The sequence below is a fragment of the Salmo salar genome, chromosome 18, assembly GCF_965601325.2.
Source record: "Salmo salar chromosome 18, fSalSal1, whole genome shotgun sequence".
Classification (NCBI taxonomy): domain Eukaryota; kingdom Metazoa; phylum Chordata; class Actinopteri; order Salmoniformes; family Salmonidae; genus Salmo; species Salmo salar.
Genome location: NC_138308.1, coordinates 79681747 through 79706624, shown reverse-complemented (window position 1 = coordinate 79706624; position 24878 = coordinate 79681747). Strand labels below are relative to the sequence as shown.

The 24878-nt window shown below is 44.7% G+C and overlaps 1 protein-coding gene and 1 pseudogene across 1 annotated transcript; one reads left to right on the top strand and one right to left on the bottom strand.

Moving 5' to 3' along the window:
- Window positions 1-421: 421 nt before the first annotated feature.
- LOC106577769 (endonuclease domain-containing 1 protein-like) lies at window positions 422-2437 on the bottom strand (annotated as a pseudogene).
- Window positions 2438-16370: 13933 nt separating this feature from the next.
- Window positions 16371-21613, top strand: LOC106577762 (perforin-1). Its single transcript, XM_014156086.3, has 7 exons — window positions 16371-16543; window positions 16956-17326; window positions 18873-19036; window positions 19149-19368; window positions 19472-19611; window positions 19734-20157; window positions 20746-21613. Exons 1-7 carry the CDS (start codon window positions 16537-16539, stop codon window positions 21211-21213), a joined length of 1794 nt encoding a protein of 597 aa, XP_014011561.1. The 5' UTR covers window positions 16371-16536; the 3' UTR covers window positions 21214-21613.
- Window positions 21614-24878: the final 3265 nt, after the last annotated feature.

Below are 24878 nucleotides of genomic sequence, written 5' to 3'. Positions count from 1 at the left end.
TAACTAAACCTTTAAAGGCCCATTGCAGTCCCTGTGTTTTGTATTGTATTGTACAACAGCTGAAAAAAAATGGTTCAGGGTTATTTCCTGATAGTTGCTTGTTGAAAATACAATCTACACAGGACCTTCTAATCAGCAGGTTTTGCATGGGTGTTGTTTCAGCTTTCCTGGTGACATGATCAATATATGTAATAGGTATAATAGACCAATAACAAAGTGAGAGTGTGTTCCAAATTTCTCAGCCAATAACAGCTACTTTTCCGTTTTCCCCTCCCCACTCAGACCACTCCCAGACAGTCCTAGCTACATTATTGCTTGAGAAATAGGTTTTTGCAATAAAAAAGCTATTTTTGTTTCTTTTTTACTATTTTAATGGAACACTATTCCAGATATTGATATAAAAATGGCTGCATTGGGCCTTTTAAAGATGACCGTCTACAAGCCTGGTGAATATCACCTGTGAATACAGTAATTCTCCAACAGTAATTCTTATGATCTGAAAGTTCTTGTCCACATCTATCCTTCCTCTGAGTAAATTCTCCAGGTTTTTCACTGGAACCTCCACCAGGTGGTTGTTGACACGGTTGTTCTGACCGTAGGCCCCGAACACTGGGAACTTGTACAGTGCGATGTAGGGCTCGTTCTGTTCATAGTCGGTGCAGCAGTACGCCAACCACATGTACTCGGGGACGGCCACACGGTCCCAGCGGATCATGTTCCCGGAAGTCGTGACCCCGGTGACCATGAAGGCTTTGCCACGGCAGTAGTTGTTGAGACGTTTGCGGATGAGGTCCTCGTGCTCGGCCCAGGGCCCGATCTTGGACTTGCGGATCTGCGGCAAGAACATTACTTATATTCCCCATACGTCTTCTGATTATTATTCATCTTCCACCCTCTCCAGCACTAAAACGGTTTAAGGTAGACACACCAAACCTTCTTTAAAATGTGCAGACTGAACCAACGTACCTGGGGCACCACGTTGGTCATTGTGTAGGTGAAGGCCATGTCCAGGGGGTCGGACTGGTGCTTGTCAGGGTTGAGGAGGCCTCTCTCGTACTGGGCCACGTCAGCATAGTCTTCCAGCACGGCTGTCCTCGAAGTTCATGTGCATGTGGGAGGACTGATGGAACGGCTCCATGTTGCTGCTGCCGTTCTCTGACGTCAACTAGAGAGGGAGAGAGAGGAAGGGATGGAGAGAGAGTGGAAGGGAAGGAGGGCAAGAGGAAGGGATGGAGAGAGAGTGGAAGGGAAGGAGGGTGAGAGAGGAAGGGAGGGAGAGAGAGTGGAAGGGAAGGAGGGAGAGAGAGGAAGGGATGGAGGGAGAGAGGGGGTAGAGACACATACAGATAGATAGAGGGAGGTGGGGAGAGATCGAGACAGAGGAAGAAAAGGAGGGGATTTTGATGAAGAGTTGAAGATGGAAAATGAGGGGAGGATCAATTCATTTTGCATATGCACAACACCTGCTTCCTACATGAATGGCTATCACAACAATATCCTATTGTAACACCCATTCACACAACCTATGAAGCTGCTTATCTCCAGTGTCTCATTTTACGTAGAGCAGCAGTATTGTCCTCACAGCTCAGCAAGCCTTACCAACTAGTGTATGGGTATCAGTCATCTGCATCCATGAGAGAACATGTTTGAAATTACATAGGGTTTCTAACTCACTATCTAGAGCATGCAAACATCTTGGCCTATGTTCATTCAAAATCCAACACACACACACATGCACGCACGCACGCACGCACGCACGCACGCACGCACGCACGCACACACACACACACACACACACACACACACACACACACACACACACACACATACCTGTGGCTCAAACATCCAGGGAAAGTCCACCCTCTTCCCGCCGTCAAACTTCTTGAAGGTATAGGCCGAGTAAATGGGGGTGTGTTTGTGGAGGTCGCAGAGGGTGACGAAGCGCAGCTTGTCCTCGTAGCGCTGGCAGATCTTTTTCAGGGAGTTACTGAGGAGGTTGCCCTGCGTGGGGTTCCCAAGTACAGGGAGTCCTTACAGCGCTCCATGTGGTTAAAGTCCTCCACCACCCCAGCTTGGGTCTCCCGCATACAGCCCAGCAGGATCAGCACCACAGCCAGGGACAGAGAAGAGTAGATGGATAGGTGTCTCATGATGACCATGTCTCTCTCTCTTTTCTCGCTCTCTCTCTCTCTCTCTCTCTCTCTCTCTCTCTCTCATTGTCCTTGCACCTATCTTCTTTAGTGGTCTTGTCTGCCTCTCTCAGTTAACACTGTCTCAGCATGTGTTCCCCTCTCTCCCTATGACCTTCACACAGTATTCTATGCTTGAGTCGTATGTCTCTCCCTCCCGCATTTCTAAATTGCCCAGATAGAGCATCATCATCAGATAGACGTATTTTACTGGCTGACACTATCGTGTCCTCTCTTTCATGCTCTGCAGCCTCTGTTAGGCCCTGAAAGGCTGTGTTTTTTGTTATCAATCTCATGCTTTCTGCTCAGTAGAGAGGAACTCAAGGTCCCTTGTGTGTTGGTGTCCATCGATGCAGAACGTGGTCCGAGCTGACGGTCATTCTTCCACGCTGCCTCTCAATCTCTGAAGTGGAGATATGCAAAGTGTGTGTGTGCGCGTGTGTGTGTGTGCTTGAGTCTGTCTGAGCGCGTGTGTGTGTAGATCTGTGGCTAGCCTTCTCAGCTCTTCTCATGTAAAGACTGAGGTGTGAGCCGAACAAGGCTTTGTGCAGTGGTAGATTGGGAGGGAGACGTGAGGAAGGCTCTGAAACAAAATGGAGACCTAGCTGTGCTATGATTATTTCAAATCACAGACATGTTGTGGATTCATTGATTGTCACTGGAATTAGTATGATGGGCTTCTAGTGAATAAGCTTGTAGATGTATAGAAAAACAACATTCCATCCAGGGTCGTCAGTTAAATCAGTAGCAATGACTGAGTTTTTATTTCTACTCATTGTTATTTGTACCAATAACTGTTGCTGTTTTACATATTTTCTGTTTCCAAATCACATGAGGGGAGAGGAAGGTTTTTAATTTCCCCCTGAGGGGTTGTAAACCACATTCTCATATCTTCTGTGTGTATGTACAGCAACAGGACTAGACTACAACCTCTATTTCCTGTTGTATGTTTTAGTTGGTGAGCTGTTCACAAGTTGCATGACACCCCCTCCCACACACCAGCTGAATGTTGCTCTGAATAAGCAGGCATGTCACCCGTGATACAAGTCAGTATTCAACGTCCATCCACGTCTAATGACGTGGAAACCGGCCGCTAGGGGCATCAGTGAGCGCTGTTACCTTCAAGCAAGTTTTAGTGTTGTGGACAGGGATGGAGGATGGGCATAAGTATCTGCTGCTTTTGAGACATGGTTCAACCCCACCTTGGGGCACTACTTGTTGAGTAAATAAAACACTAAACAATCACAATACAGTAACTATTGGTCACTACTATGTATTATAATTCTAATATGTATTCATTATAGAATTGTGTCAGTTATTAATGATCGTAATAATGGAAATAGAGGTTACAGGAAGCATTACAGGAAATAGAGGATGTAGTCTAGCACTGTTGTTGTACCCACACACAGAAGATATGAGAAAATGTGGTTTACAACCCCTCAGGGGGAAATGAAAAATCTTGCTCCCCTCATGTGGTGTGGAAACAGAAAATTTGTAAAACAACAGTTTTTGGTACAAATAACAATGAGTAGAAATAATTGCTCATCCATTCCTTTACTTAGATGTATGTATTAGGTAGTTGTGAAATTGTTAGATTACATGTTAGATATTGCTGACTGTTGGAACTAGAAGCATAAGCATTTCACTACACTCACATTAACATCTGCTAACCATGTGAATGTGACCAATACAATTTGATTTGAATCATAACCTTTTTTAACTGCACTCTCCAGTTGTAGGCATAGATATGTGAGAGAGGAGAGAATGTGTGTTTTCATGTTTTCATATATTTATACATTTGAAGTCGGAAGTTTACATACACTTAGGTTAGAGTCATTAAAACTTGTTTTTCAACAACTCCACAAATTTCTTGTTAACAAACTATAGTTTTGGCAAGTCAGTTACGACATCTACTTTGTGCATGACACAAATTTGTCCAACAATTGTTAACAGACAGATTATTTCACTTATAATTCACTGTATCACAATTCCAGTGGGTCAGAAGTTTACATACACTAAGTTGACTGTGCCTTTAAACAGCTTGGACAATTCCAGAAAATGATGTCATGGCTTTAGAAGCTTCTGACAGGCTAATCGACATAATTTGAGTCAATTGGAGGTGTACCTGTGGATGTATTTCAAGGCCTACCTTCAAACTCAGTGCCTATTTGCTTGACATCATGGGGAAATCAAAAGAAATCAGCCAAGACCTCAGAAAAAATGTAGACCTCCACATGTCTGGTTCATCCTTGGGAGCAATTTCCATACGCCTGAAGGTACCACGTTCATTTTTACAAACGATAGTACTCAAGTATACACACCATGAGACCACGCAGGTCGTCATACCGCTCAGGAAGGAGATGCATTCTGTCTCCTAGAGATGAATGTACTTTGGTGTGAAAAGTGCAAATCAATCCCAGAACAACAGCAAAGGACATTGTGATGCTGGAGGAAACAGGTACAAAAGTATCTATATCCACAGTAAAATGAGTCCTGTATCAACATAACCTGAAAGGCCGCTCAGTAAGGAAGAAGCCACTGCTCCAAAATCGGCATAACAAAAGACAGATTACGGTTTTCAACTGCACACAGGGACAAAGATTGTACTTTTTGGAGAAAAGTCGTCTTGTCTGATGAAACAAAAATAGAACTGTTTGGCCATAATGACCATTGTTATGTTTGGAGGAAAAAGGGGGAGGCTTGCAAGCTGAAGAACACCATCCCAACCGTGAAGCACAGGGGTGGCAGCATGATGTTGTGGTGGGGCTTTGCTGCAGGAGGAACTGGTGCAATTCACAAAATAGATGGCATCATGAGGATGGACAATTATGTGGATATATTGATGCAACATCTCAAGACATCAGCCAGGAAGGTAAAGCTTGGTCGCAAATGGGTCTTCCAAATGGACAATGACCCCAAGCATACTTCCAAAGTTGTGGCAAAATGGCTTAAGGACAACAAAGTCAATGTATTGGAGTGACCATCACAAAGCCTTAACCTCAATCCTATAGAACATTTGTGGGCAGAACTGAAAAAGCGTGTGTGAGCAAGGAGGCCTACAAACCTGACTCAGTTACACCAGCTTTGTCAAGAGGAATGGGCCAAAATACCCCCAACTTATTGTGGGAAGGTTGTGGAAGGCTCCCTGAAACGTTTGACCCAAGTTAAACAATTTAAAGGCAATGCTACCAAATACTAATTGAGTGTATTTAAACTTCTGACCCACTGGGAATGTGATGAAAGAAATAAAAGCAGAAATAAATCATTCCCTCTACTATTATTCTGACATTTCACATTGTGAAAATAAAGTGGTGATCCTAACTGACCTAAGACATGGAATTTCTACTAGGATTAAATGTAAGGAATTGTGAGAAAAAAATGAGTTTAAATGTATTTGGCTAAGGTGTATGTAAACTTACGACTTCAACTGTATATAAACTATGCAAAAAAAGAAACGTCCTCGCACTGTCAACTGCGTTTACTTTCAGCAAACTTAACGTGTAAATATTTGTATGAACATAACAAGATTCAACAACTGAGACATAAACTGAACAAGTTCCACAGACATGTGACTAACAGAAATGGAGTAATGTGTCCCTGGATAAAGGGGGGGTCAAAATCAAAAGTTACAGTCAGTATCTGGTGTGGCCACCAGCTGCATTAAGTACTGCATTGCATCTCCTCCTCATGGACTGCACCAGATTTGCCAGTTCTTGCTGTGAGATGTTACCCCACTCTTCCACCAAGGCACCTGCAAGTTTCCGGACATTTCTGGGGGGGAATGGACCTAGCCCTCACCCTCCAATCCAACAGGTCCCAGACGTGTTCAGTGGGATTGAGATCCGGGCTCTTCACTGGCCATGGCAGAACACTGACATTCCTGTCTTGCAGAAAATCATGCACAGAACGAGCAGTATGGCTGGTGGCATTGTCATGCTGGAGGGTAATATGCAGGATGAACCTGCAGGAAGGGTACCACATGAGGGAGGAGGATGTCTTCCCTGTAACGCACAGCGTTGAGATTGCCTGCAATGACAACAAGGATCAGTCCGATGATGCTGTGACACACCGCCCCAGACCATGACGGACCCTCCACCTCCAAATCAATCCTGCTCCAGAATACAGGCCTCGGTGTAACGCTCATTCCTTCGAAAATAAACGCGAATCCGACCATCACCCCTGGTGAGACAAAAAAGCGACTCGTCAGTGAAGAGCACTTTTTGCCAGTCCAAGCTGGTCCATTGATGGTGGGTTTGTGCCCATAGGCGACGTTGTTGCCGGTGATGTCTGTTGCGGACCTGCCTTACAACAGGCCTACAAGCCCTCAGTCCAGCCTCTCTCAGCCTATTGCGGACAGTCTGAGCACCAATGGAGGGATTGTGCATTCCTGGTGTAACTCGGGAAGTTGTTGTTGCAATCCTGTACCTGTCCCGCAGGTGAGATTTTCGGATGTACCGATCCTGTGCAGTTGTTGTTACACATTGTCTGCCAGTGCGAGGATGACCAGCTGTCCGTCCTGTCTCCCTGCAGTGCTATCTTAGGCGTTTCACAGTACGGACATTGCAATTTATTGCCCTTGCCACATCTGCAGTCCTCATGCCTCCTTGCAGCATGCCTAGGGCACGTTCACGCAGATGAGCAGGGACCCTGGGCATCTTTCTTTTGGTGGTTTTCAGAGTCAGTAGAAAGGCCTCTTTTTAGTATCCTAAGTTTTCATAACTGTGACCTTAATTGCCTACCGTCGTTCCACAGGTGCATGGTCATTAATTGTTTATGGTTCATTGAACAAGCATGGGAAACAGTGTTTAACATTTTACAATGAAGATCTGTGAAGTTATTTGGATTTTTACGAATCATCTTTGAAAGACAGGGTCCTGAAAAGGGACGAGTTTTGATGAGTTTATATATATATATATATGTAAAACACACATCACGACAAGAGACAACACTACATAAAGAGAGACCTAAGACAACAACATAGCAAGGCAGCAACACATGACAACACAACATGGTAGGAACACAACATGGTAGCAGCACAAAGCATGGTACAAACGTTATTGGGTACAGACAAGAGCTCAAAGGGCAAGAAGGTAGAGACAACAATACATCATGCGAAGCAGCCACAACTGTCTGTAAGAGTGTCCATGATTGAGCCTTTGAATGAAGAGATTGAGATAAAACTGTCCAGTTTGAGTGTTTGTTGCAGCTCGTCCCAGTCGCTAGCTGCAGCGAACTGATGTGTTTGCTTTGGGGACCTTTATCAGAATGTGACTTGCAGAACGGGTGTTATATGTGGAGGATGAGGGCTGCAATAGATATCTCAGATAGGGGGGAGTGAGGCCTAAGTCGGTTTTATAAATAAGCATCAACCAGTGGGTCTTGCGACGGGTATACAGAGATGACCAGTTTACAGAGGAGTATAGAGTACTGTGATGTGGCCTATAAGGAGCATTGGTGGCAAATCTGATGGCCGAATGGTAAAGAATATCTAGCCGCTCGAGAGCACCCTTACCTGCCGATCTATAAATTATGTCTCCGTAATCTAGCATGGCAGGAAGGTTAGAGGAAACCAAGTCTAGATTTAACTTTAGCCTGCAGCTTTGATATGTGCTGAGAGAAGGACCGTGTACCATGTAACCATACTCCCAAGTACTTGTATGAGATGACTACCTCAAGCTCTAAACCCTCAGAGGTAGTAATCACACCTGTGGGGAGAGGGGCATTCTTTTTACCAAACCACATGACCTTTATTTTGGAGGTGTTTAGAACAAGGTTAAGTGTAGAGAAAGCTGGACACTTAGAAAGCTTTGTTGTAGAGCATTTAACACAAAATCCGGGGAGGGGCCAGCTGAGTATAAGACTCTATCATCTGCAAATAAATGAATGAGAGAGCCTTCTACTGCATGAGCTATGTTGTTGATGTAAATTGAGAAGAGCGTGGGGCCTAGGATTGAGCCTTGGGGTACACCCTTGGTGTCAGGCAGTTACTGAAACCCCAGATTTTCTGACTTTATACACTGCACTCTTTGATAGAGGTAGTTAGCAAACCAGGCCAAAGACCCCTCAGACACCCATACTCCTTAGCCAGCTCACAAGAATGGAATGGTCTACCGTATCAAAAGCTTTAGCCAAGCCAATAAAAATAGCAGCACAACATTGCTTAGAATCAAGGGCAATAGTGACGTCATTTTGGACCTTTAAGGTTGCAGTGACACATCCATAACCTGATCAGAAACCAGATTGCATACCAGGTAGAATACTATAGACATCAAGAAAGCCAGTCAGTTGATTATTGACAAGTTTTTCCAACACTTTTGATAAACAGGGCAAAATAGAAATAGACCTATAACAGTTAAGATGAGCTTGATCTCCCCCTTTAAATAAAGGACGAACCATGGCTGTCTTCCAAGCAATGGGAACCTCCCCGGAAAGGAAAGACAGGTTAAAAAGGTCAGAGATAGGCTTGGCGATGATAGCGGCAGCAACCTCGAGGCGGCAGCAACCTCGTGGCGGCAGCAACCTCGGGGCGGCAGCAACCTTCCTCTGTTTGCAATCCCAAGGGTCCCAGCTACAATATGAATGGTATTTTTTTTTTAGATAAAATCCTTCTTTAAATCCCAAAAAGTCTGTTTAGAGGCGCCATTCATTTCAGTAATCCACTCGTTCAACTTGCAGACAAAGGAGTCCAAAAAGCTACCGCTAAACTTTGTCCAAACAAGTCAAACAATGTTTCTATTTAATCCTCACATACTCTCAAATGTAAATACACTATAATATTTCATACAGAAAGTAGTATGTTCAATAGGAAGCAAAATTACTTGGCGCGCACCCTCTCCCTCATGCGCCAAAAGGCTGATATTGTTCCGGTGCTCTCTTCACCAAAACTCCAATTTCTTGCTTGTTTTTCAAAAAACATCTAGTGGAAGCCATAGGAATTGCAATCTGGGAGACGGAAGTACATAGGATGCGTAGCTTTACATTGTAAGAGCCTGGGACCTAAAAAAAATGTATTGTTGTTTTTTCTTCGGATTTTGCCTGCCATATCAATTCTGTTCTAGTATTATTTTAACCGTTTTAGAAACTTCAAAGTGTTTTCTATCCAATGCTACCAATTATACGCATTTCCTGGCTTCTGGGCCTGAGTAACAGGCAGTTTACTTTGGGCACGTCAGTCAGGCGGAAATTCAGGAAACTAGACCCCATCCCTAACAAGTTTTAAAGTTTTTTAGCAAGCGTCTATAACAAATCAGGACAGGTTGTTTCTCTGAGCAGCCATTACAAACACAGGCTGTAAAACAGTGATCACTAAGGTCATTACAGAAAACACCAGACTGATACCTATCAGGATTATTTGTGAGGATAACATCAAGGAAAGTAGCCTTTTCTGGGTGTTTGGAGTCGTACCTTGTGGGATTGGTAACAATCTTAGAAAGATTTAGGGAGTCCCATTGCTTTAGGACATGGTCAGGTGGTTTAAGCATGTCCCAGTTTAGGTCACCTAGCAGGACAAATTCAGACTTGGTGTAAGGGGCCAGGAGAGAGCTTAAGGCAGGTAGGGTACAGGCCGGTGCTGATGGAGGACGATAGCACCCAGCAACAGTCAACAAAGAGCAATTTGAAAGTTTAATGCTTGAAACCAGCAAATCAAATTGTTTGTGGACAGACTTGGTGAGACAACCGATCACTGAAGGTGATTGCCACTCCCCCATCTTTGGAAGATCTGTCTTGCTGAAAAAGGTTATAACCAGAAAGGTTAACATCAGTATTCAAAACACTCTTCCTTAACCATGTCTCAGTAATGACCAACACATCTGGATTGGAGCTGTGAACCCACACTTTCAAAATATCCATTTTAGGTAATAAGCTTCTAGTGTTAACGTGCAGAAAACCCAGGCTTTTACGAGAGTAGAAATCAGTGAAGCAGATATCAGAGCACAAGTCAGAATTGGGGCTAGCAACTGTAGATGGGCCAGGGTGTACATGCACATTTCCAGATATCATCAACAGTAATACAATCAAGGCACGCCAGAGGACAGGGATAGCTCTGCAGTGTTGATTGATGACATCTGAACGTACATCAGATGGCAACAAGATCATATTGTACAGCATTTTCATCAGGTAACATGAATACAAAGCCAGCAAGAGGTGGTTAGAATAGGATGGCCAAAAGTCTGTGTAACCAATAGAGAGTCAGAGTCCCGAGTGTGGGAACAAACACTGTCCCTAAACAAACACCAAAGAAAGTTAATAATCAACAAAGCATGCAGGAGTCATGAGACAAATAGCAAAACAGCAAAATGCGCAAGAAAAAAGTAAAATATATAACGACTTGGGGCTAGCCATTGTAAGCTCAGAGTCACTCGCCCCAACAGTTTGTGTGTGCTGGAGGCGAGCAAAAGCTCGGGAGAGAGGGGTGAGTGTGGTGGGGGTACCTGTACCAGACAGGCCAGGGCAGACGGTGAACAGATCGCCAGGTGGAATCCAAGCAGCAGTGCAGCAGGAAACGGGAGTAGGTGTGTGTCACACCCACTTGGGAGAAGCTTTTATTTCTGGAGGCAGATTTATTGTAGAAAATGCCAGTGGATGGTCTTTGAACAGCAGGAGGGGGCTTCAAAGGGGGCTTCAAAGACTCAAAGGCCTTGACACCTTTCACTTCACACCTCAGTGCTAATTGAAGTTGTATCTGGTCTGTCCTAGCAAGCCTGGCAGCCTTAACTCAGCATTCAGTCCCCATAAAGTAAAATATATCATTGTAATTACTTTTACAGTTCTAAAATGTTTCATTTTTTTCTTGGCTTTCAAATAGCATCAGACCAAACACTACTCTCACTCAGTTCCAGGTTGATCATCTATTTTTATTTATTTTATTTATTTCACCTTTATTTAACCAGGTAGGCTAGTTGAGAACAAGTTCTCATTTGCAACTGCAACCTGGCCAAGATAAAGCATAGCAATTCGACACATACAACAACACAGAGTTACACATGGAATAAACAAAACATACAGTCAATAATACAGTAGGGGGCTGACTCTTTTCTCTGAATACATCAATGATGTTGCTCTTGCTGCTGGTGATTCTCTGATCCACCTCTATGCAGACGACACCATTCTGTATACTTCTGGCCCCTCTTTGGACACTGTGTTAACTAACCTCCAGACGAGCTTCAATGACATACAACTCTCCTTCAGTGGCCTCCAACTGCTCTTAAACGCAGGTAAAATTAAATGCATACTATTCAATCGATCACTGCCCGCACCCGCTCGCCCGTCCAGCATCACTACTCTGGACGGCTCTGACTTAGAATACGTCAGAGCCGTATTCGGCTGATATAGACTTTTTGTTTTCTTTTGTTCTACTGTATTATTGACTGTATGTTTTGTTTATTCCATGTGTAACACTGTGTTGTTGTATGTGTCGAATTGCTACGCTTTATCTTGGCCAGATCGCAGTTGCAAATGAGAACTTGTTCTCAACTAGCCTACCTGGTTAAATAAAGGTGAAATAAAAATAAAAATAACAAAAGAAAACAAAAAGTCTATATACAGGGAGTGCAAATGAGGTAAGTTAAGGTAATAAATAGGCCATGGTGGCGAAGTAATTACAATATAGCAATTAAACACTGGAATGGTAGATGTGCAGAAGATGAATGTGCAAGTAGAGATACTGGGGTGCAAAGGAGCAAGATAAATAAATAAATACAGTATGGGGATGAGGTAGGTAGATAGATGGGCTGTTTACAGATGGGCTATGTACAGGTGCAGTGATCTGTGAGCTGCTCTGACAGCTGGTGCTTCAAGCTAGTGAGGGAGATCATCTATTAAAATGTATCATATATTAACATTTAAACGGTCCGGTAAAGGATATTATGGCCCTCCACGTCCTCCTCACTGTGGCTTCATACCCGAAGGCAGACCCACCCAGCCCTTCAGACACAACGGCCGGGCTCTGCCTGGCCAGAGAGGGGGATACTGGTGGCACTCCAGGCCTGGCTTACTGTTAGGGACCACTGCAGTGTTGACGTTAGCACTTGCCTGTTCCTGGTGCCCAGGTACCCTGAGCTGTTGAATGTAACAACTAAAGTGAGCAAGCAATAGTTAATGGATGGCAGATAGTCTGGCGGTTAAGAGCATCGGGCCAGTAACTGAAAGGTTGCTGGTTTGAATCCCTGAGCTGACAAGATGAAAAATCTGTCGATGTGCAATTGAGCAAAGCACTTAACCCTAATTACTCTGGATAACAGTGTCTACTAAAATGTAAATGTCTTGAAGAACAATCTGGCCTAGATGGCTGTATGGTTGATGTTATGGCACCGGATCATGTTCCCCGAGGTGGTGATTCCGGTGATAACGTAGGCGGTGCAGTGGCAGTAGTTGTTGAGGCGCTTGCGGATGATGTGCTCCTGTTCCTTCCAGGAGCCGGCGCTGAATTCTCAGACCTGAAAGACAGTGCCACATCATACGTGTGGATGTTTATTGGTTGTTGGGGTTTAGGAAGTCATTCTAAGCTAACCACTGGTGTTGCTAATTTACTTATTTGATATAAAATGTTTTATGACTGGATGTTGTATTTTTTTGTTAAAAACATTTTTTAAATTTGTAAAGTATTTCAGTACATTATCCCACTGTTGAGAAATTATATTTTGTTCAATACAAATGTGACATTGTCTTCAAGTAAAATGTTAAGTAAATCATTTGAAAACAAAATGGCGGACCTGAGGCACCACATTGGTCAGTGTTTAGGTGGAGGCCTTGTCGTCTGGGTCAGCCCGGTGATCGTCAGGGTTGAGGTGGCCATGTTTGTAAAGTTTGGCGTTGGTGTAGTTTTCCAGCACGGCCTGGGCGTCCTCAAAGTTCCTGTGCCTGTAGCCACGCGGGAACGCCTGCATCTCGCCAGTGTCAGAGACTGTGGACAGCTGGGTGGGAAACAAACAGACAGGCAATATGAGATAATGAATGTTGGATATAAAGTGTGATTGTTATGGATATTGATATGGAGATGAATGAATGTGCTACTTCTTCAAACACATGTTTGCTGTGAAAAGGAGAATTTATGATCAGTCAAATATAAGCCCATGAAATTAGGTGCATTTGCCCATGAAATTAAATGTACTTTTATTGAGTTAGCACCACATACATTCAAATTCAAAAGCTATAGAAAAAAAACATTCATTAAGAAAGAAATACAAATAAATAAACAGTCTAGCAGTGAAAGCCAATCAGTATGGAAAAACACAGACTGATGGGCCCTGGTCAAAAGTAGTGCACTAAATAGGCAATAGGGTGCCATTTGGGATGTAACCATTGACTTGAAATGTCACCAGGTAACCTGTGGCTCGTACATCCAGGGCACGTCCACCCTCTTCTCTCCGTCAGAGCGCTTGAAGGTGTAGGCTGAGTAAATGGGGACGTGGTCGGCCGTGTCGTACAGTGTGACATAGTGTGGCTTGTTGTTGTAGTGTTGGCAGATCTTCTGGAGTGAGTGGTCCTCTAGGCCCATGGAGGGCGTCTCCATGTACAGAAACTTCTTCTCCACCGTCCCCTGAACACCATCCGTCATTGCCATGGTGACCAGTAGTAAGGCCTGTGCCCAGAGTAGGGCCATGATGACTTCAGCTACAAGGTCACGATGTAGAAATGGAGTAAAGCTGTCCCAATGGAAGGAAAGGAGAAGTCTGTGTGTGAGTCTGAGGAGCTTCAATGAGGTGATATGTCCTTTGCGTTCCTGTGCATGTCTCTCTCTGTTACTATCTGTCTGCATGTCTCTCTCTCTCTGTTACCGTCCGTCCGTCCGTCCCTCTTAGTACCTATATGTGTCCCAGAGCTCTTTGTGTCGGCAGCTCTGAAGGAGAGGTACACCTGTGTCTCAGCGTTAGCTCTCCCTAATCTGGGCCCAGTATGCAAAGCCATGCACCTTTTAGCCCAGCTGACTCGCCCATCATTGGCTATATAGAGGAATAAAGAGGTCACTGCTAGCCTGGTCCCAGATGTATTTGTGCTGTACAGGCAATGGCTATGGTTTTTGTCATGACAACAACTATAGAAGTTGGCAATACAGCACAAGATCTGGGACCAGGGTAGACTATTCCCAAACCCTGATGGGTTTTTCCATTGGTTCCATTTGTGGTTGGAGGAAGTGAATTAACTCAGCTGGACTGAAACCTCTAAAGACTGAAAACAGACTCTGATTGACAGGTGACTATTTGGTCACTTTAGAACGAGCGGTTCCTGTCACTTGCCAAAAGCTTTTTCCCCTGAGCACTAGAGGTTGGACCATAGTGCATGGAAAACCAAACTCAGCTCGCTCTGAGGGACCAGTTCCTGTCACTTAATGTGTAAAACGTTTTTTTTTTAGATGTGTTGGTGGTTCATATGTCATATCATATGTGATAGGTTTCAGTCTCTTCCTGGAAGGCTGTGGTGGCTAGACTCATAGACGGCCTTGTATATGGTTTTGCTGCATGACCATGTAAGGTTGTGTTGGTGTCATGTGTACTCAGGCATGACTTGATGGGAAATCAATGAGAGCCCTTCCAGCAAACCCTTATCTTCCTTTAGAGGGGAAATAAGTGTCATGTACCTCAATGACATGAGTGATTCACTTTGAATTTGTATATCAGTTGATCCATTTCCTTGTCAAGGCCATTACAGTTTATGTTTCTGTACGTGTTTATTGGGCATAGCAACAAATTATTGGTGAATGAAAATTGTACCCCCACCCGGTTAACGATACCTCTCCGAATGGTGTTACTGGCGGTGGTGAGGCCGGTGATAACATAGACCGTTCCATGGCAGTAGTTGTTGCGGCGTGGTGGAGAGCCAGTTGTGTTGGAGGAACTCCTTGGCCTGGGGCACCACGTTGGTCAGGCTGTAGGTGGAGGCCTTGTCCCCGGGCCTGGTGCTGGTCGGGGTTCAGCTGGCCATGCCTGGCTCTCCTTCATTACCTGTCCTAGAGCCACTGGACAGCTGGAGTAGATGGAGAGGGGTAGAGCAATGTGTGATTACACAGACAGTACATAGATGCTACACAGTATAGGCACCACTGGATAGCTGGAGAGGAGAGAGAGAGAGAGAGTGAGGAGTAGAGTGCAACAGATGAATGCGTATAAAAATGAGTTATTATAGAAATTGCAAACAGGAATATCAATAGTACTATGTAACAATGTGTACCTTTTTCCTGCACTTTGTTCACAGTGAAACCTGTTCATTGTGAGGGAAGTGTCATTTGGTGCTGTATCAAGACTTCGAACCACCATGTCAGAATACCAGAGGAAGGGTTTCAACTGTGCTCACCGCCACCATAAAGCCCTCTTCTCACCACTGTAGCAGACGGTCTATTCTTTGAATGACTCATCATTCAGGTCCAAAAGGCTCCTTATCAGCTTCTACCCCAAAGCCATAAGACTGCTGAACAGTTCATCAAATGGCTACCCAGACTATTTGCATTGACCCCCCTCTTTTCATGGTGCTGCTACTGGCTGTTTATTATCTATGCATAGTCACTTTACCCCTACCTACATGTACATATTACCTCAATTACCTCGACTAACCTGTACCCCCGAACATTGACTCGGTACCGGTCCCCCTGTATATACCCTCGTTATTGTTATTTTATTTATGTATTTTTTTTACTTTAGTTTATTTAGTAAATATTTTCTTAACTCTTGTCTTTCTTAAAACTAGTTGGTTAAGGGCTTGTAAGCATTTCACGGTAAGGTCTACACCTGCTGTATTCGACGCATGTGACAAATAAAATGTGATTTGATTATCTCTTCTTCAGGTTGATTTGACCACAGAGTTCAAAATATTGTGATATGAGATTTTGACCATATCGCCCAGCCCTATCCACAGATCTCAGAGGGAGAACGACTGCCTAAGCAGTCAAATGGCTCTGTATGTAAAGTGGCAGTGCCAGGGACCGGTTTGATTGGGTGCCTGGTTGACTATTTATGGAGAGCAGTAGCAGACAGGTATAAGTGTGTGCAATTAGAGTTAGGAAACTTCTGGATCAAGTCTTGTTTGTCTGGTGCCATGAGACATTCATTAATGCACAGATATTAACTTTCTTATAAGTGAACACCCACCCCCACACCAAAACACACATAGCAACAGCAGGTGGTGGTTCATAACCAAAGGAAACTGCAGGCCCCATCTATATAAACAAAGCCTTGACCACAACTAAAAACGCAGCCTCCAGGATGGAACCCACAGTTAACATCTTGCTGTTTGTTTCCCTGTAGTCAGTTAGTCAGTCAGTCAGACATCAGACAGACAGACACAGAATGCTCCATTGTTCCATGATCATCTTCATCAAACCCATCATCATCACCAAGAGATTGTGATTGATATTATGTCAGGTAAGAGGTAATATAGCTATACTTACTCTCTAAGTATGTCTCCAAAAGAGAGCAACACTTCTTTTTTCCTCCCCTTTCTTTTTGTAGGGGAACAGGAGTCTGCTCACCCTACACATTGTATAGTTTAATGGAGATAGTTAAAGAGGTGAAGTGAGTAAGGAGAAAGATGAGAGTTGTGCAGTTGACTCAGGGATCGAACCCTTGTCTCCCACGCGGGCATATGTACCCTGGAATTAACAGTGTTTTTCTGCTATACAAATCAAATTACGCCACAATATCTTAACATTAGACACATTTTGAGTTCTGAAAACATCTGACAAACGTTGATATTGGAATGTAATATCCCGTTAAGTTTACCATTTGAATTGACCTTGAATTAAATGTAATGTAATATCTACCTTCTCCTCTCCAGGCACACAGACTTCTCTGGTTGCCCTGCTGTGGCTGTGGGGAGCGTGGCTGTCCCCTGTCCTGTCCTCGTGCACCACGGGCCGGCCAGCGGAGTGCAAGGCTGCGCTGTCAGCTCCCGGTACCAACCTGGCGGGCGAGGGTTTCGACGTTGTCACCATGGAACGTAAGCAGGCCTATGTCATCGACGTGGACACCTGGAGGAAGACCGGTAACGGGACCTGTACCCTCTGTGTTAACCCTTTCATGGATAGACAGGCTCAGAGGCTGCCTGCGGCTGTGGTGGACTGGCGTCCCTCGCAGAAGTGCAACATGAAGTTAGCCAGCATGGTGTACGACTCCAGCGAGGCGTTTGTGAGCAGCAGCCAGACAGAGGTAATACTACTAAACTCAACATGTCAGGTGTTGGTTTCATGAGCTGAAATAAAAGATACCAGAAATGTTCCATACGCATAAAAAGCGTATTTCTCAATATTTTGCAAACAAAGTTGTTTACATCCCTGTTAGTGAGCCTTTCTCATTTGCCAAGATAATCCATCCACTTGACAGGCGTGTCATTTCAATGAGCTGATTGTGCTGCGGACAGTAAAAGGCCACTCTAAAATGTGCAGTTTTGTCACACAACACAATGCCGCAGATGTCTCAAGGTTTGAGAGAGCGTGCAATTGGTATGCTGACTGCAGGAATGTCCACCAGAGCTGTTGCCAGAGAATTTAATGTTAATTTCTCTACCATACGCGGCCTCTGTCATTTTAGAGAATTTGTCTGTACGTCCAACCAGCCTTCCAACCACAGAACAAATGTATGACATCATGTGGGTGAGCGGTTTGCTAATGTCAACTTTGTGAACAGAGTGCCCCATGGTGGGGTTATGGTTTGGGCAGGCATAAGCTACAGACAACGAACACAATTGCATTTTATCGATGGAAATTTGAAAACACAGAAATACCGTGCCGAGATCCTGAAGCTGTCGTGGAAAAATTAGGTCAATCATATTTCACAAATACCGGAGCATGTGAGTTCAAATAGACTTTCATTACCACTTAACAAAAGCCGAGCTGGTTCATGAATACAACTGCCTTCCAGTCTTGGCACACACGTTTATATATTTGTCCTCCTCACGTCACACTCACAGTAACTCCTCTTAATGGCTCATTCCCTCTGGCATTTAGCCACCGTTATCTTATTGGTTTCAAATTAGGGCATGGAACCCGTAGAGCAACAGAAATAGACAAAAATAGACCTGCATTCGCCTTAAGTCAGGTTCATGCATGTAGGAGCATAGTAACAGACCTTGGCACTCTACAGGAATAACCATGCATGTCATCCTGCTAACTCTTCTGAAAGCGACACCCCTGTTCTGGAAAAGACCCAAGAGGTTTAACCATAGCAACAGTACATAGTTGGCCCTAACAACAGTACATAGTTGGCCCTAACACATGTCCACTCCCCAGATAGGTGCATGTCTAATGGCGTCTAATGACCCAGAGCACACATGGAGTGCACTAGTTTTGCTGGCTCCTTCTGAAATAAATTATTGCCACATATGTACTGAAAAATGCACAATGAAGCCCATTGTGAAGCCCATTTTTTCTTAAAGGTTTCTGTGACCAAGAGATGCATATCTGTATTCCCAGTCATGTGAAATCAATAGATTAGGGCCTAATGAATTGATTTAAATTGACAGATTTCCTCACATAACTCAGTAAATTTTTTTGAAAGTGTTACATGTTCCATTCATATTTTTGTTTAGTATATAATATATATAGAGAGAGAGCGAGAGAGAGAGCATTATAATAATAATCATAAGTATAATATAAATAAGAATAATTGATTCAATATATATTTAAATATAGATATTTTCCCAATGCTCAAAGTGCTTTATGTGGGTAAACTCACCTTATCCACCACCAATGTGTAGGTAGATGTCAGTTGGAAGATTGGTCTGGACATTATGACCCCCCAGGCTAAGGGGTCGGTCATGGTGGGGGGCACCCACTCCAGAGCTGCCAAAACGGTGATGAGCCAGTCGAAGAAGGACAAGTACAGCTTCATCAAACAGGATATACACTGCTCTTATTACAGGTGATATACCTTATAAATATAACATCACTTGTATTATAGAAGTTTAACTTTATAGAACCAACACTGCTCTCTACAGGCTATAAACTCTCCATCTTGTGTGTTTCTCTCTCAGTTACCGCCTGCTAGATGACCCTCCCCTGCACCCTGAGTTCTCTCGCTCCCTGGGCCTCCTGCCCCCCCTCTACACTGACAAGACCAAGGTTGACTACAGACGTTTTCTTGACAACTTTGGCACCCACTTCATCAAGAAGGTTCTCCTGGGGGGGCGGGTGAAGAGTGTGACCTCCCTGCGAGTGTGCCAGGCGGCCCTGAGTGGCTACAACGAGAACGAGGTCAAGTACTTTTTAATCAAAATATATTAGTAAATGTATTTATCTATGTATTTTTATTTATTTAAAGAAAATGTACATTACGTTAAAAACAATAATAATCCAGGTCAAGGACTGTCTTGAGGCTGAGGCCTCCGTCGCCACCAGTACCGGATCAGCCGAATTCAAGACAGAGACCAAGTTCTGCAAGAAGGACCTTAAGAAACGTGACACCAAGGACCGCTTCAGCAGCACCTTCCAAGAGAGGTTCGATTGATTTTGATTTGAAAGAGTTTGGGGGTTAATGGGCATTATACAAGACTTATAAAACACATATTTCCATTGTGGTCCTCGTTCAAGACAAAACATGACTAATGATAAACAAACAGGTTTACCGAGGTGGTGGGGGGAGAGACGGACGGGACGCCCGACCTGCTCTTCTCCCAAACGGGTGGAAACTCCAAGGCCTTCGCTGATTGGGCGAGCAGCCTGAAGACTATCCCTGACGTCATCAACTACTCCCTCCACCCCCTCCACCTATTGGTGAAGCAGGGTAGTAAGAGGGCTGGGCTGAAGAAGGCTGTGGAGGACTACATCCTGGGACACGCTCTGGTCAAGCGCTGCTCTGGGAAGTGCAAGGGAGGCTCCAGCTCCAGTGCCCACGACTCCTGCCAGTGTGTGTGCAAGGCCAGCAAGGAGATGACCAGCCAGTGCTGCCCGCAGGAGAAGGGCCTGGCCCACCTTACCGTCACCGTGAAGTACGCCAGGGACCTCTGGGGGGACACCACCTCTGAGACCGACGGCTTAGTCAAGGTATTATCTATTTTATTTTACTATTTTAAATTACTATGAAATTTGTTCTTCAGTGGACTTTAATGTTAAAGTCTAGGATTTTACATTTCCGTAGCCCCATCCCTCAGCTACACAAAATTATGTGGACACCCTTTCAAATGAATGGATTTGGTCATTTCATCCACACCCCTTGCTGACAGGTGTATAAAATAGAACACAGAGCCATGCAATCTCCATAGACAAACATTGGCAGTAGAGCAAGGTCCACACAGAAAGGGTTTGTCGAGATCGGTGTGGAAGAACTTGACTGGGCTGCACAGAGCCCTGACCTCAACCCAATCGAATACCTTTGGGATGAATAGGAACGCCAACTGCGAGCCAGGAACAGCAATAACATCTAGTGGAAAGCCTCCCCAGAAGACCAGAGGCTGTTATAGCAGCATATTAATGTCCATGATTTTGGAATGAGATGTTCAATGAGCAGGTGTCCACATACTTTTGACCATGTAGTGTGTATACCAAAACAAGTGGTAGGGGTCCCGTTTTGTTGTTTTTTCTAATAACATACAGTAGCCTTAAATAAAATTTGATTTGGTTTGATCCGTCAAGGTCATCATGGACAACGAAGCCAGGCAGACCAAGGTGATCCACAACAAGAACAACCCTGTCTGGAACTCATTCTATGACTTCGGATTCGTCAAGCTCTCCCTGGCCAGCGAGCTGAAGTTTGAAGTGTACGATGAAGACAAAAACTGGTACAAGTGGTGGAACGACCTTCTGGGGAATTGCAGTACCCGGCCCATCGTACCGGGGTCTGACAAGCAACTGTGTGCCTTGAATCATGGCAACATGTACTACTCCTACACGGTTGACTGTGCCCCAGGACTTGGGGGTTCCACCTGTGGGGAGTATGTCCCCTCTGGGATGAACTCTGACCTCTCTGACCTCTACACCTCCCGCAACGCCCTCAACATGACCCAGGATCTGCTGGCTCACATCCGGATGGGCCGTCCCCTAGGAGACCCCCTGGCTTTCATGGTTAAGCAGAAGGCTAATGGTCACGAAAAAACCACATGAATCTCACATCGCATGTGAGGGATAATGGTTACCCTTGTATCCTTGCTCTCAGTGAGCTGTGATCAAAACCGCTATGCTATGCATTATAAACCTTATGCTGGCCTATCTAACTTTAAGCCATACCATTTCTAACCTATTGTTCTGAACCATAAATCATTTTACTTTGGTAAAAGAAATTGAAAATCATCAACAAAAACATCCAAAGTACTGTATATCCTATGTATTTCTGAAGGTAATGGTTTATACACATGTTTATATGTTTATTTGACAGGGGCCATGTACAATTACAACATGAAATGTAATGCATTAAACTTGACTTTTATGTTTTCATTCTCTCATGACTGTGCCATGTTGTTTGTGCTACCACTGCAATAAAAAGCTACTTGATTTGAAATATTCAGCTGGTAGTCCAGTACATCAATTCATTGACCCTCACTTGAAAATCAATGTGCTGCTTTTGTGTTGTATTAAATGGAAGCAATTTTTCTCTAAGTATATAATCATTAAATACATTAAATATGAATATTTACAACAGATGGTGTAGCCTACTTTGTTTAAAGACATTCACATTCACCTGTCGAACCTGGAATATCTCCACACCCCCAAGCATCTCAATTCCAGGCAAGCTAGATGGGCTCTGCTTTTCACCCGGATCAACTTCTCCCTCTCACACTGACCGGGATCCAAGAATGTCAAGGCGGATGCACTGTCATGTCACTATAGCCCCATGGCTACAACCCCGGATCCCGAGACCATCCTTCCCACCTCGTGCTTGGCAACGGCACTCAGCTGGGGAATAGGGAAGCAGGTTTGTGAGGTGCAGCGTTCCCAGCTGAACCCCGGGGGTGGGGGGGGGGGGCAGAAAACCAGATGTTTGTTCCATCCAGGCTTGCCTGCCACCCGGGCTCCCGTCAGACCCTGGCCTTTGTGCGACAACGCTTTTGGAGTCTACCATGGTTCCTGACATCTCCGCGTTCGTCACCGCATGCAAGATCTGTGCGCAGATCCGAACCGGTTTCCCAAAGCCGACCACTTCATTCCTCTCCCCAAGCTACCCTCTGCCAAAGAGACGGCCCAGCTCATGGTGCGGCTCATCTTCCGAATCCATGGACTCCAAGTGGACATGGTCTCCGACCGGGGTCCTCAGTTCTCGTCCCGGTTCTGGAAGGCGATCTACACACTCATTGGTTCGTCGGCCAGCCTGTCCTCCGAGGTCCACCCCCAGTCTAACGGCCAGTCTCCGCCAACCCCACCACCTGGAGCCAGCAGCTAGTGTTGGTCAAATACGCCTGCAACACCCTTCCTTGCTCTGCCACGGGGCTCTCGCCCTTTGAGTGTTCTCTGGGTTATCAGCCGCCGCTCTTCCCTGAACAAGAGGAAGAGGTCGGCATACCTTCGGCCCAGATGTTTGTCCGCCGCTGTCGTCGTACCTGGAAGAGAGGCCGGTCGGCTCTTCTCAAGACCACCTCCAGGTATCAACGACAAGCGAACCGCCACCGGACCCCTGCTCCCCGGTATCATCTCAGGCAGAGGGTATGGCTGTCCACCCGGGATCTGCTCCTCCGGGTGAAGTCCCGCAAACTTTCCCCCCAGTTTATTGTCCCTTTTGTTATGTTATGGCGCCAGATCATGTTCCCCGAGGTGGTGATTCCGGTGATAACGTAGGCGGTGCAGTGGCAGTAGTTGTTGAGGCGCTTGCGGATGATGTGCTCCTGTTCCTTCCAGGAGCCGGCGCTGAATTCTCAGACCTGAAAGACAGTGCCACATCATACGTGTGCATGTTTATTGGTTGTTGGGGTTTAGGAAGTCATTCTAAGCTAACCACTGGTGTTGCTAATTTACTTATTTGATATAAAATGTTTTATGACTGGACGTTGTATTTTATTGCTTTAAAACATATTTTTTTAATTAGTAAAGTATCTCAGTACATTATCCCACTTTTGGGAAATCTTATTTTGTTCGATACAAATGTGACGTTGTCTTCAAGTAAAACAAAATGGCAGACCTGAGGCACCACGTTAGTCAGTGTTTAGGTCGACTCCTTGTCGTCTGGGTCAGCCTGGTGGTCGTCAGGGTTGAGGTGGCCATGTTTGTAAAGTTTGGCATTGGTGTAGTTTTCCAGCACGGCCTGGGCGTCCTCAAAGTACCTGTGCATGTAGCCACGCGGGAACGCCTGCATCTCGCCAGTGTCAGAGACTGTGGACAGCTGGGTGGGAAACAAACAGACAGGCAATATGAGATAATGAATGTTATACATAAAGTGGGATTGTTATGGATATTGATATGGAGATGAATGAATATGATTCTTCTTCAAACACGTTTGCTGTAAAAAGGAGACTTTATGACATGCAGTTTATGATCAGTCAAATATCAGCCCATGAAATTAGGTGCATTTGCCCGATTTAAAGAGTCAAGTTAGCACCACATACCGTAATTTCCGGACTATAAGCCGCTACTTTTTTCCCACGCTTTGAACCTCGCGGCTTAAACAATGACGCGGCTAATATATGGATTTTTCCCACTTTCCAATAAAAAAATGAAAAAATAAAAACACATTCTGTGACATGCTCAGTTTTTTGGCGGCATGAAGCTTTCATTAGACCAATGAAATTGCCAAACGGGTTAAGGTCAAACAACTTTTTTGTTTACTGTTTAGATTAAATCGAGCGCACTCAAACTTTCCATCATTCTGATTACGGTAGTCATTTTGTCACCCTCATCATGGCAAAGACAAGGAGAAATGCATATGATGCAGCTTTCAAGTTGAAGGCGATTGATCTGGCTGTTGGAAAAGGAAATAGAGCTGCTGCACGGGAGCTTGGTCTGGAGCAATGACTTTCTTGGTAGGCTACTGTTTACTGCAAATGTTTTATTTTTCACATGATCTGCCCCATGATCTCAGTATATATACACCTGTTCTGAAAGGCCCCAGAGGCTGCAACACCACAAAGCAAAGGGCACCACCAAGCAAGCGGCACCATGAAGACCAAGGAGCTCTCCAAACAGGTCAGGGACAAAGTTGTGGAGAAGTACAGATCAGGGTTGGGTTATAAGAAAATATCCGAAACTTTGAACATCCCACGGAACACTATTAGAAAATGGAAAGAATATGGCACCACAACAAACCTGCCAAGAGAGAGCCGCCCAGCAAAACTCATGGACCAGGCAAGGAAGGCATTAATCAGAGAGGCAACAAAGAGACCAAAGATAACCCTGAAGGAGCTGCAAAGCTCCACAGCAGAGATTGGAGTATCTGTCCATAGGACCACTTTAAGCCATACACTCCACAGACCTGGGCTTTAAGGAAGTGTGGCCAGAAAAAAATTAAGAAAATAAGAAGAAAACACATTTGGTATTCGCCAAAAGGCATGTGCGAGACTCCCCAAACATATGGAAGAAGGTACTCCGGTCAGATGAGACTAAAATGTAGCTTTTTAGCCATCAAGGAAAACGCTATGTCTGGCGCAAACCCAACACCTCCCATCACCCCGAGAACATCATCCCCACAGTGAAGCATGGCAGTGGTAGCATCATGCTGTGGGGATGTTTTTCATCGGCAGGGACTCGGATACTGGTCAGAATTGAAGGAATGATGGATGGCGCTAAATACAGGGAAATTCTTGAGGGAAACCTGTTTCAGTCTTCCAGAGATTTGAGACTGGGAC

Coding starts and splice junctions, on each gene's coding strand:
- LOC106577762 (XM_014156086.3), top strand. Junction 19,612..19,733: donor AGCAGCACCTTCCAAGAGAG/GTTCGATTGATT, acceptor ATAAACAAACAG/GTTTACCGAGGTGGTGGGGG. Junction 20,158..20,745: donor AGACCGACGGCTTAGTCAAG/GTATTATCTATT, acceptor TGATCCGTCAAG/GTCATCATGGACAACGAAGC.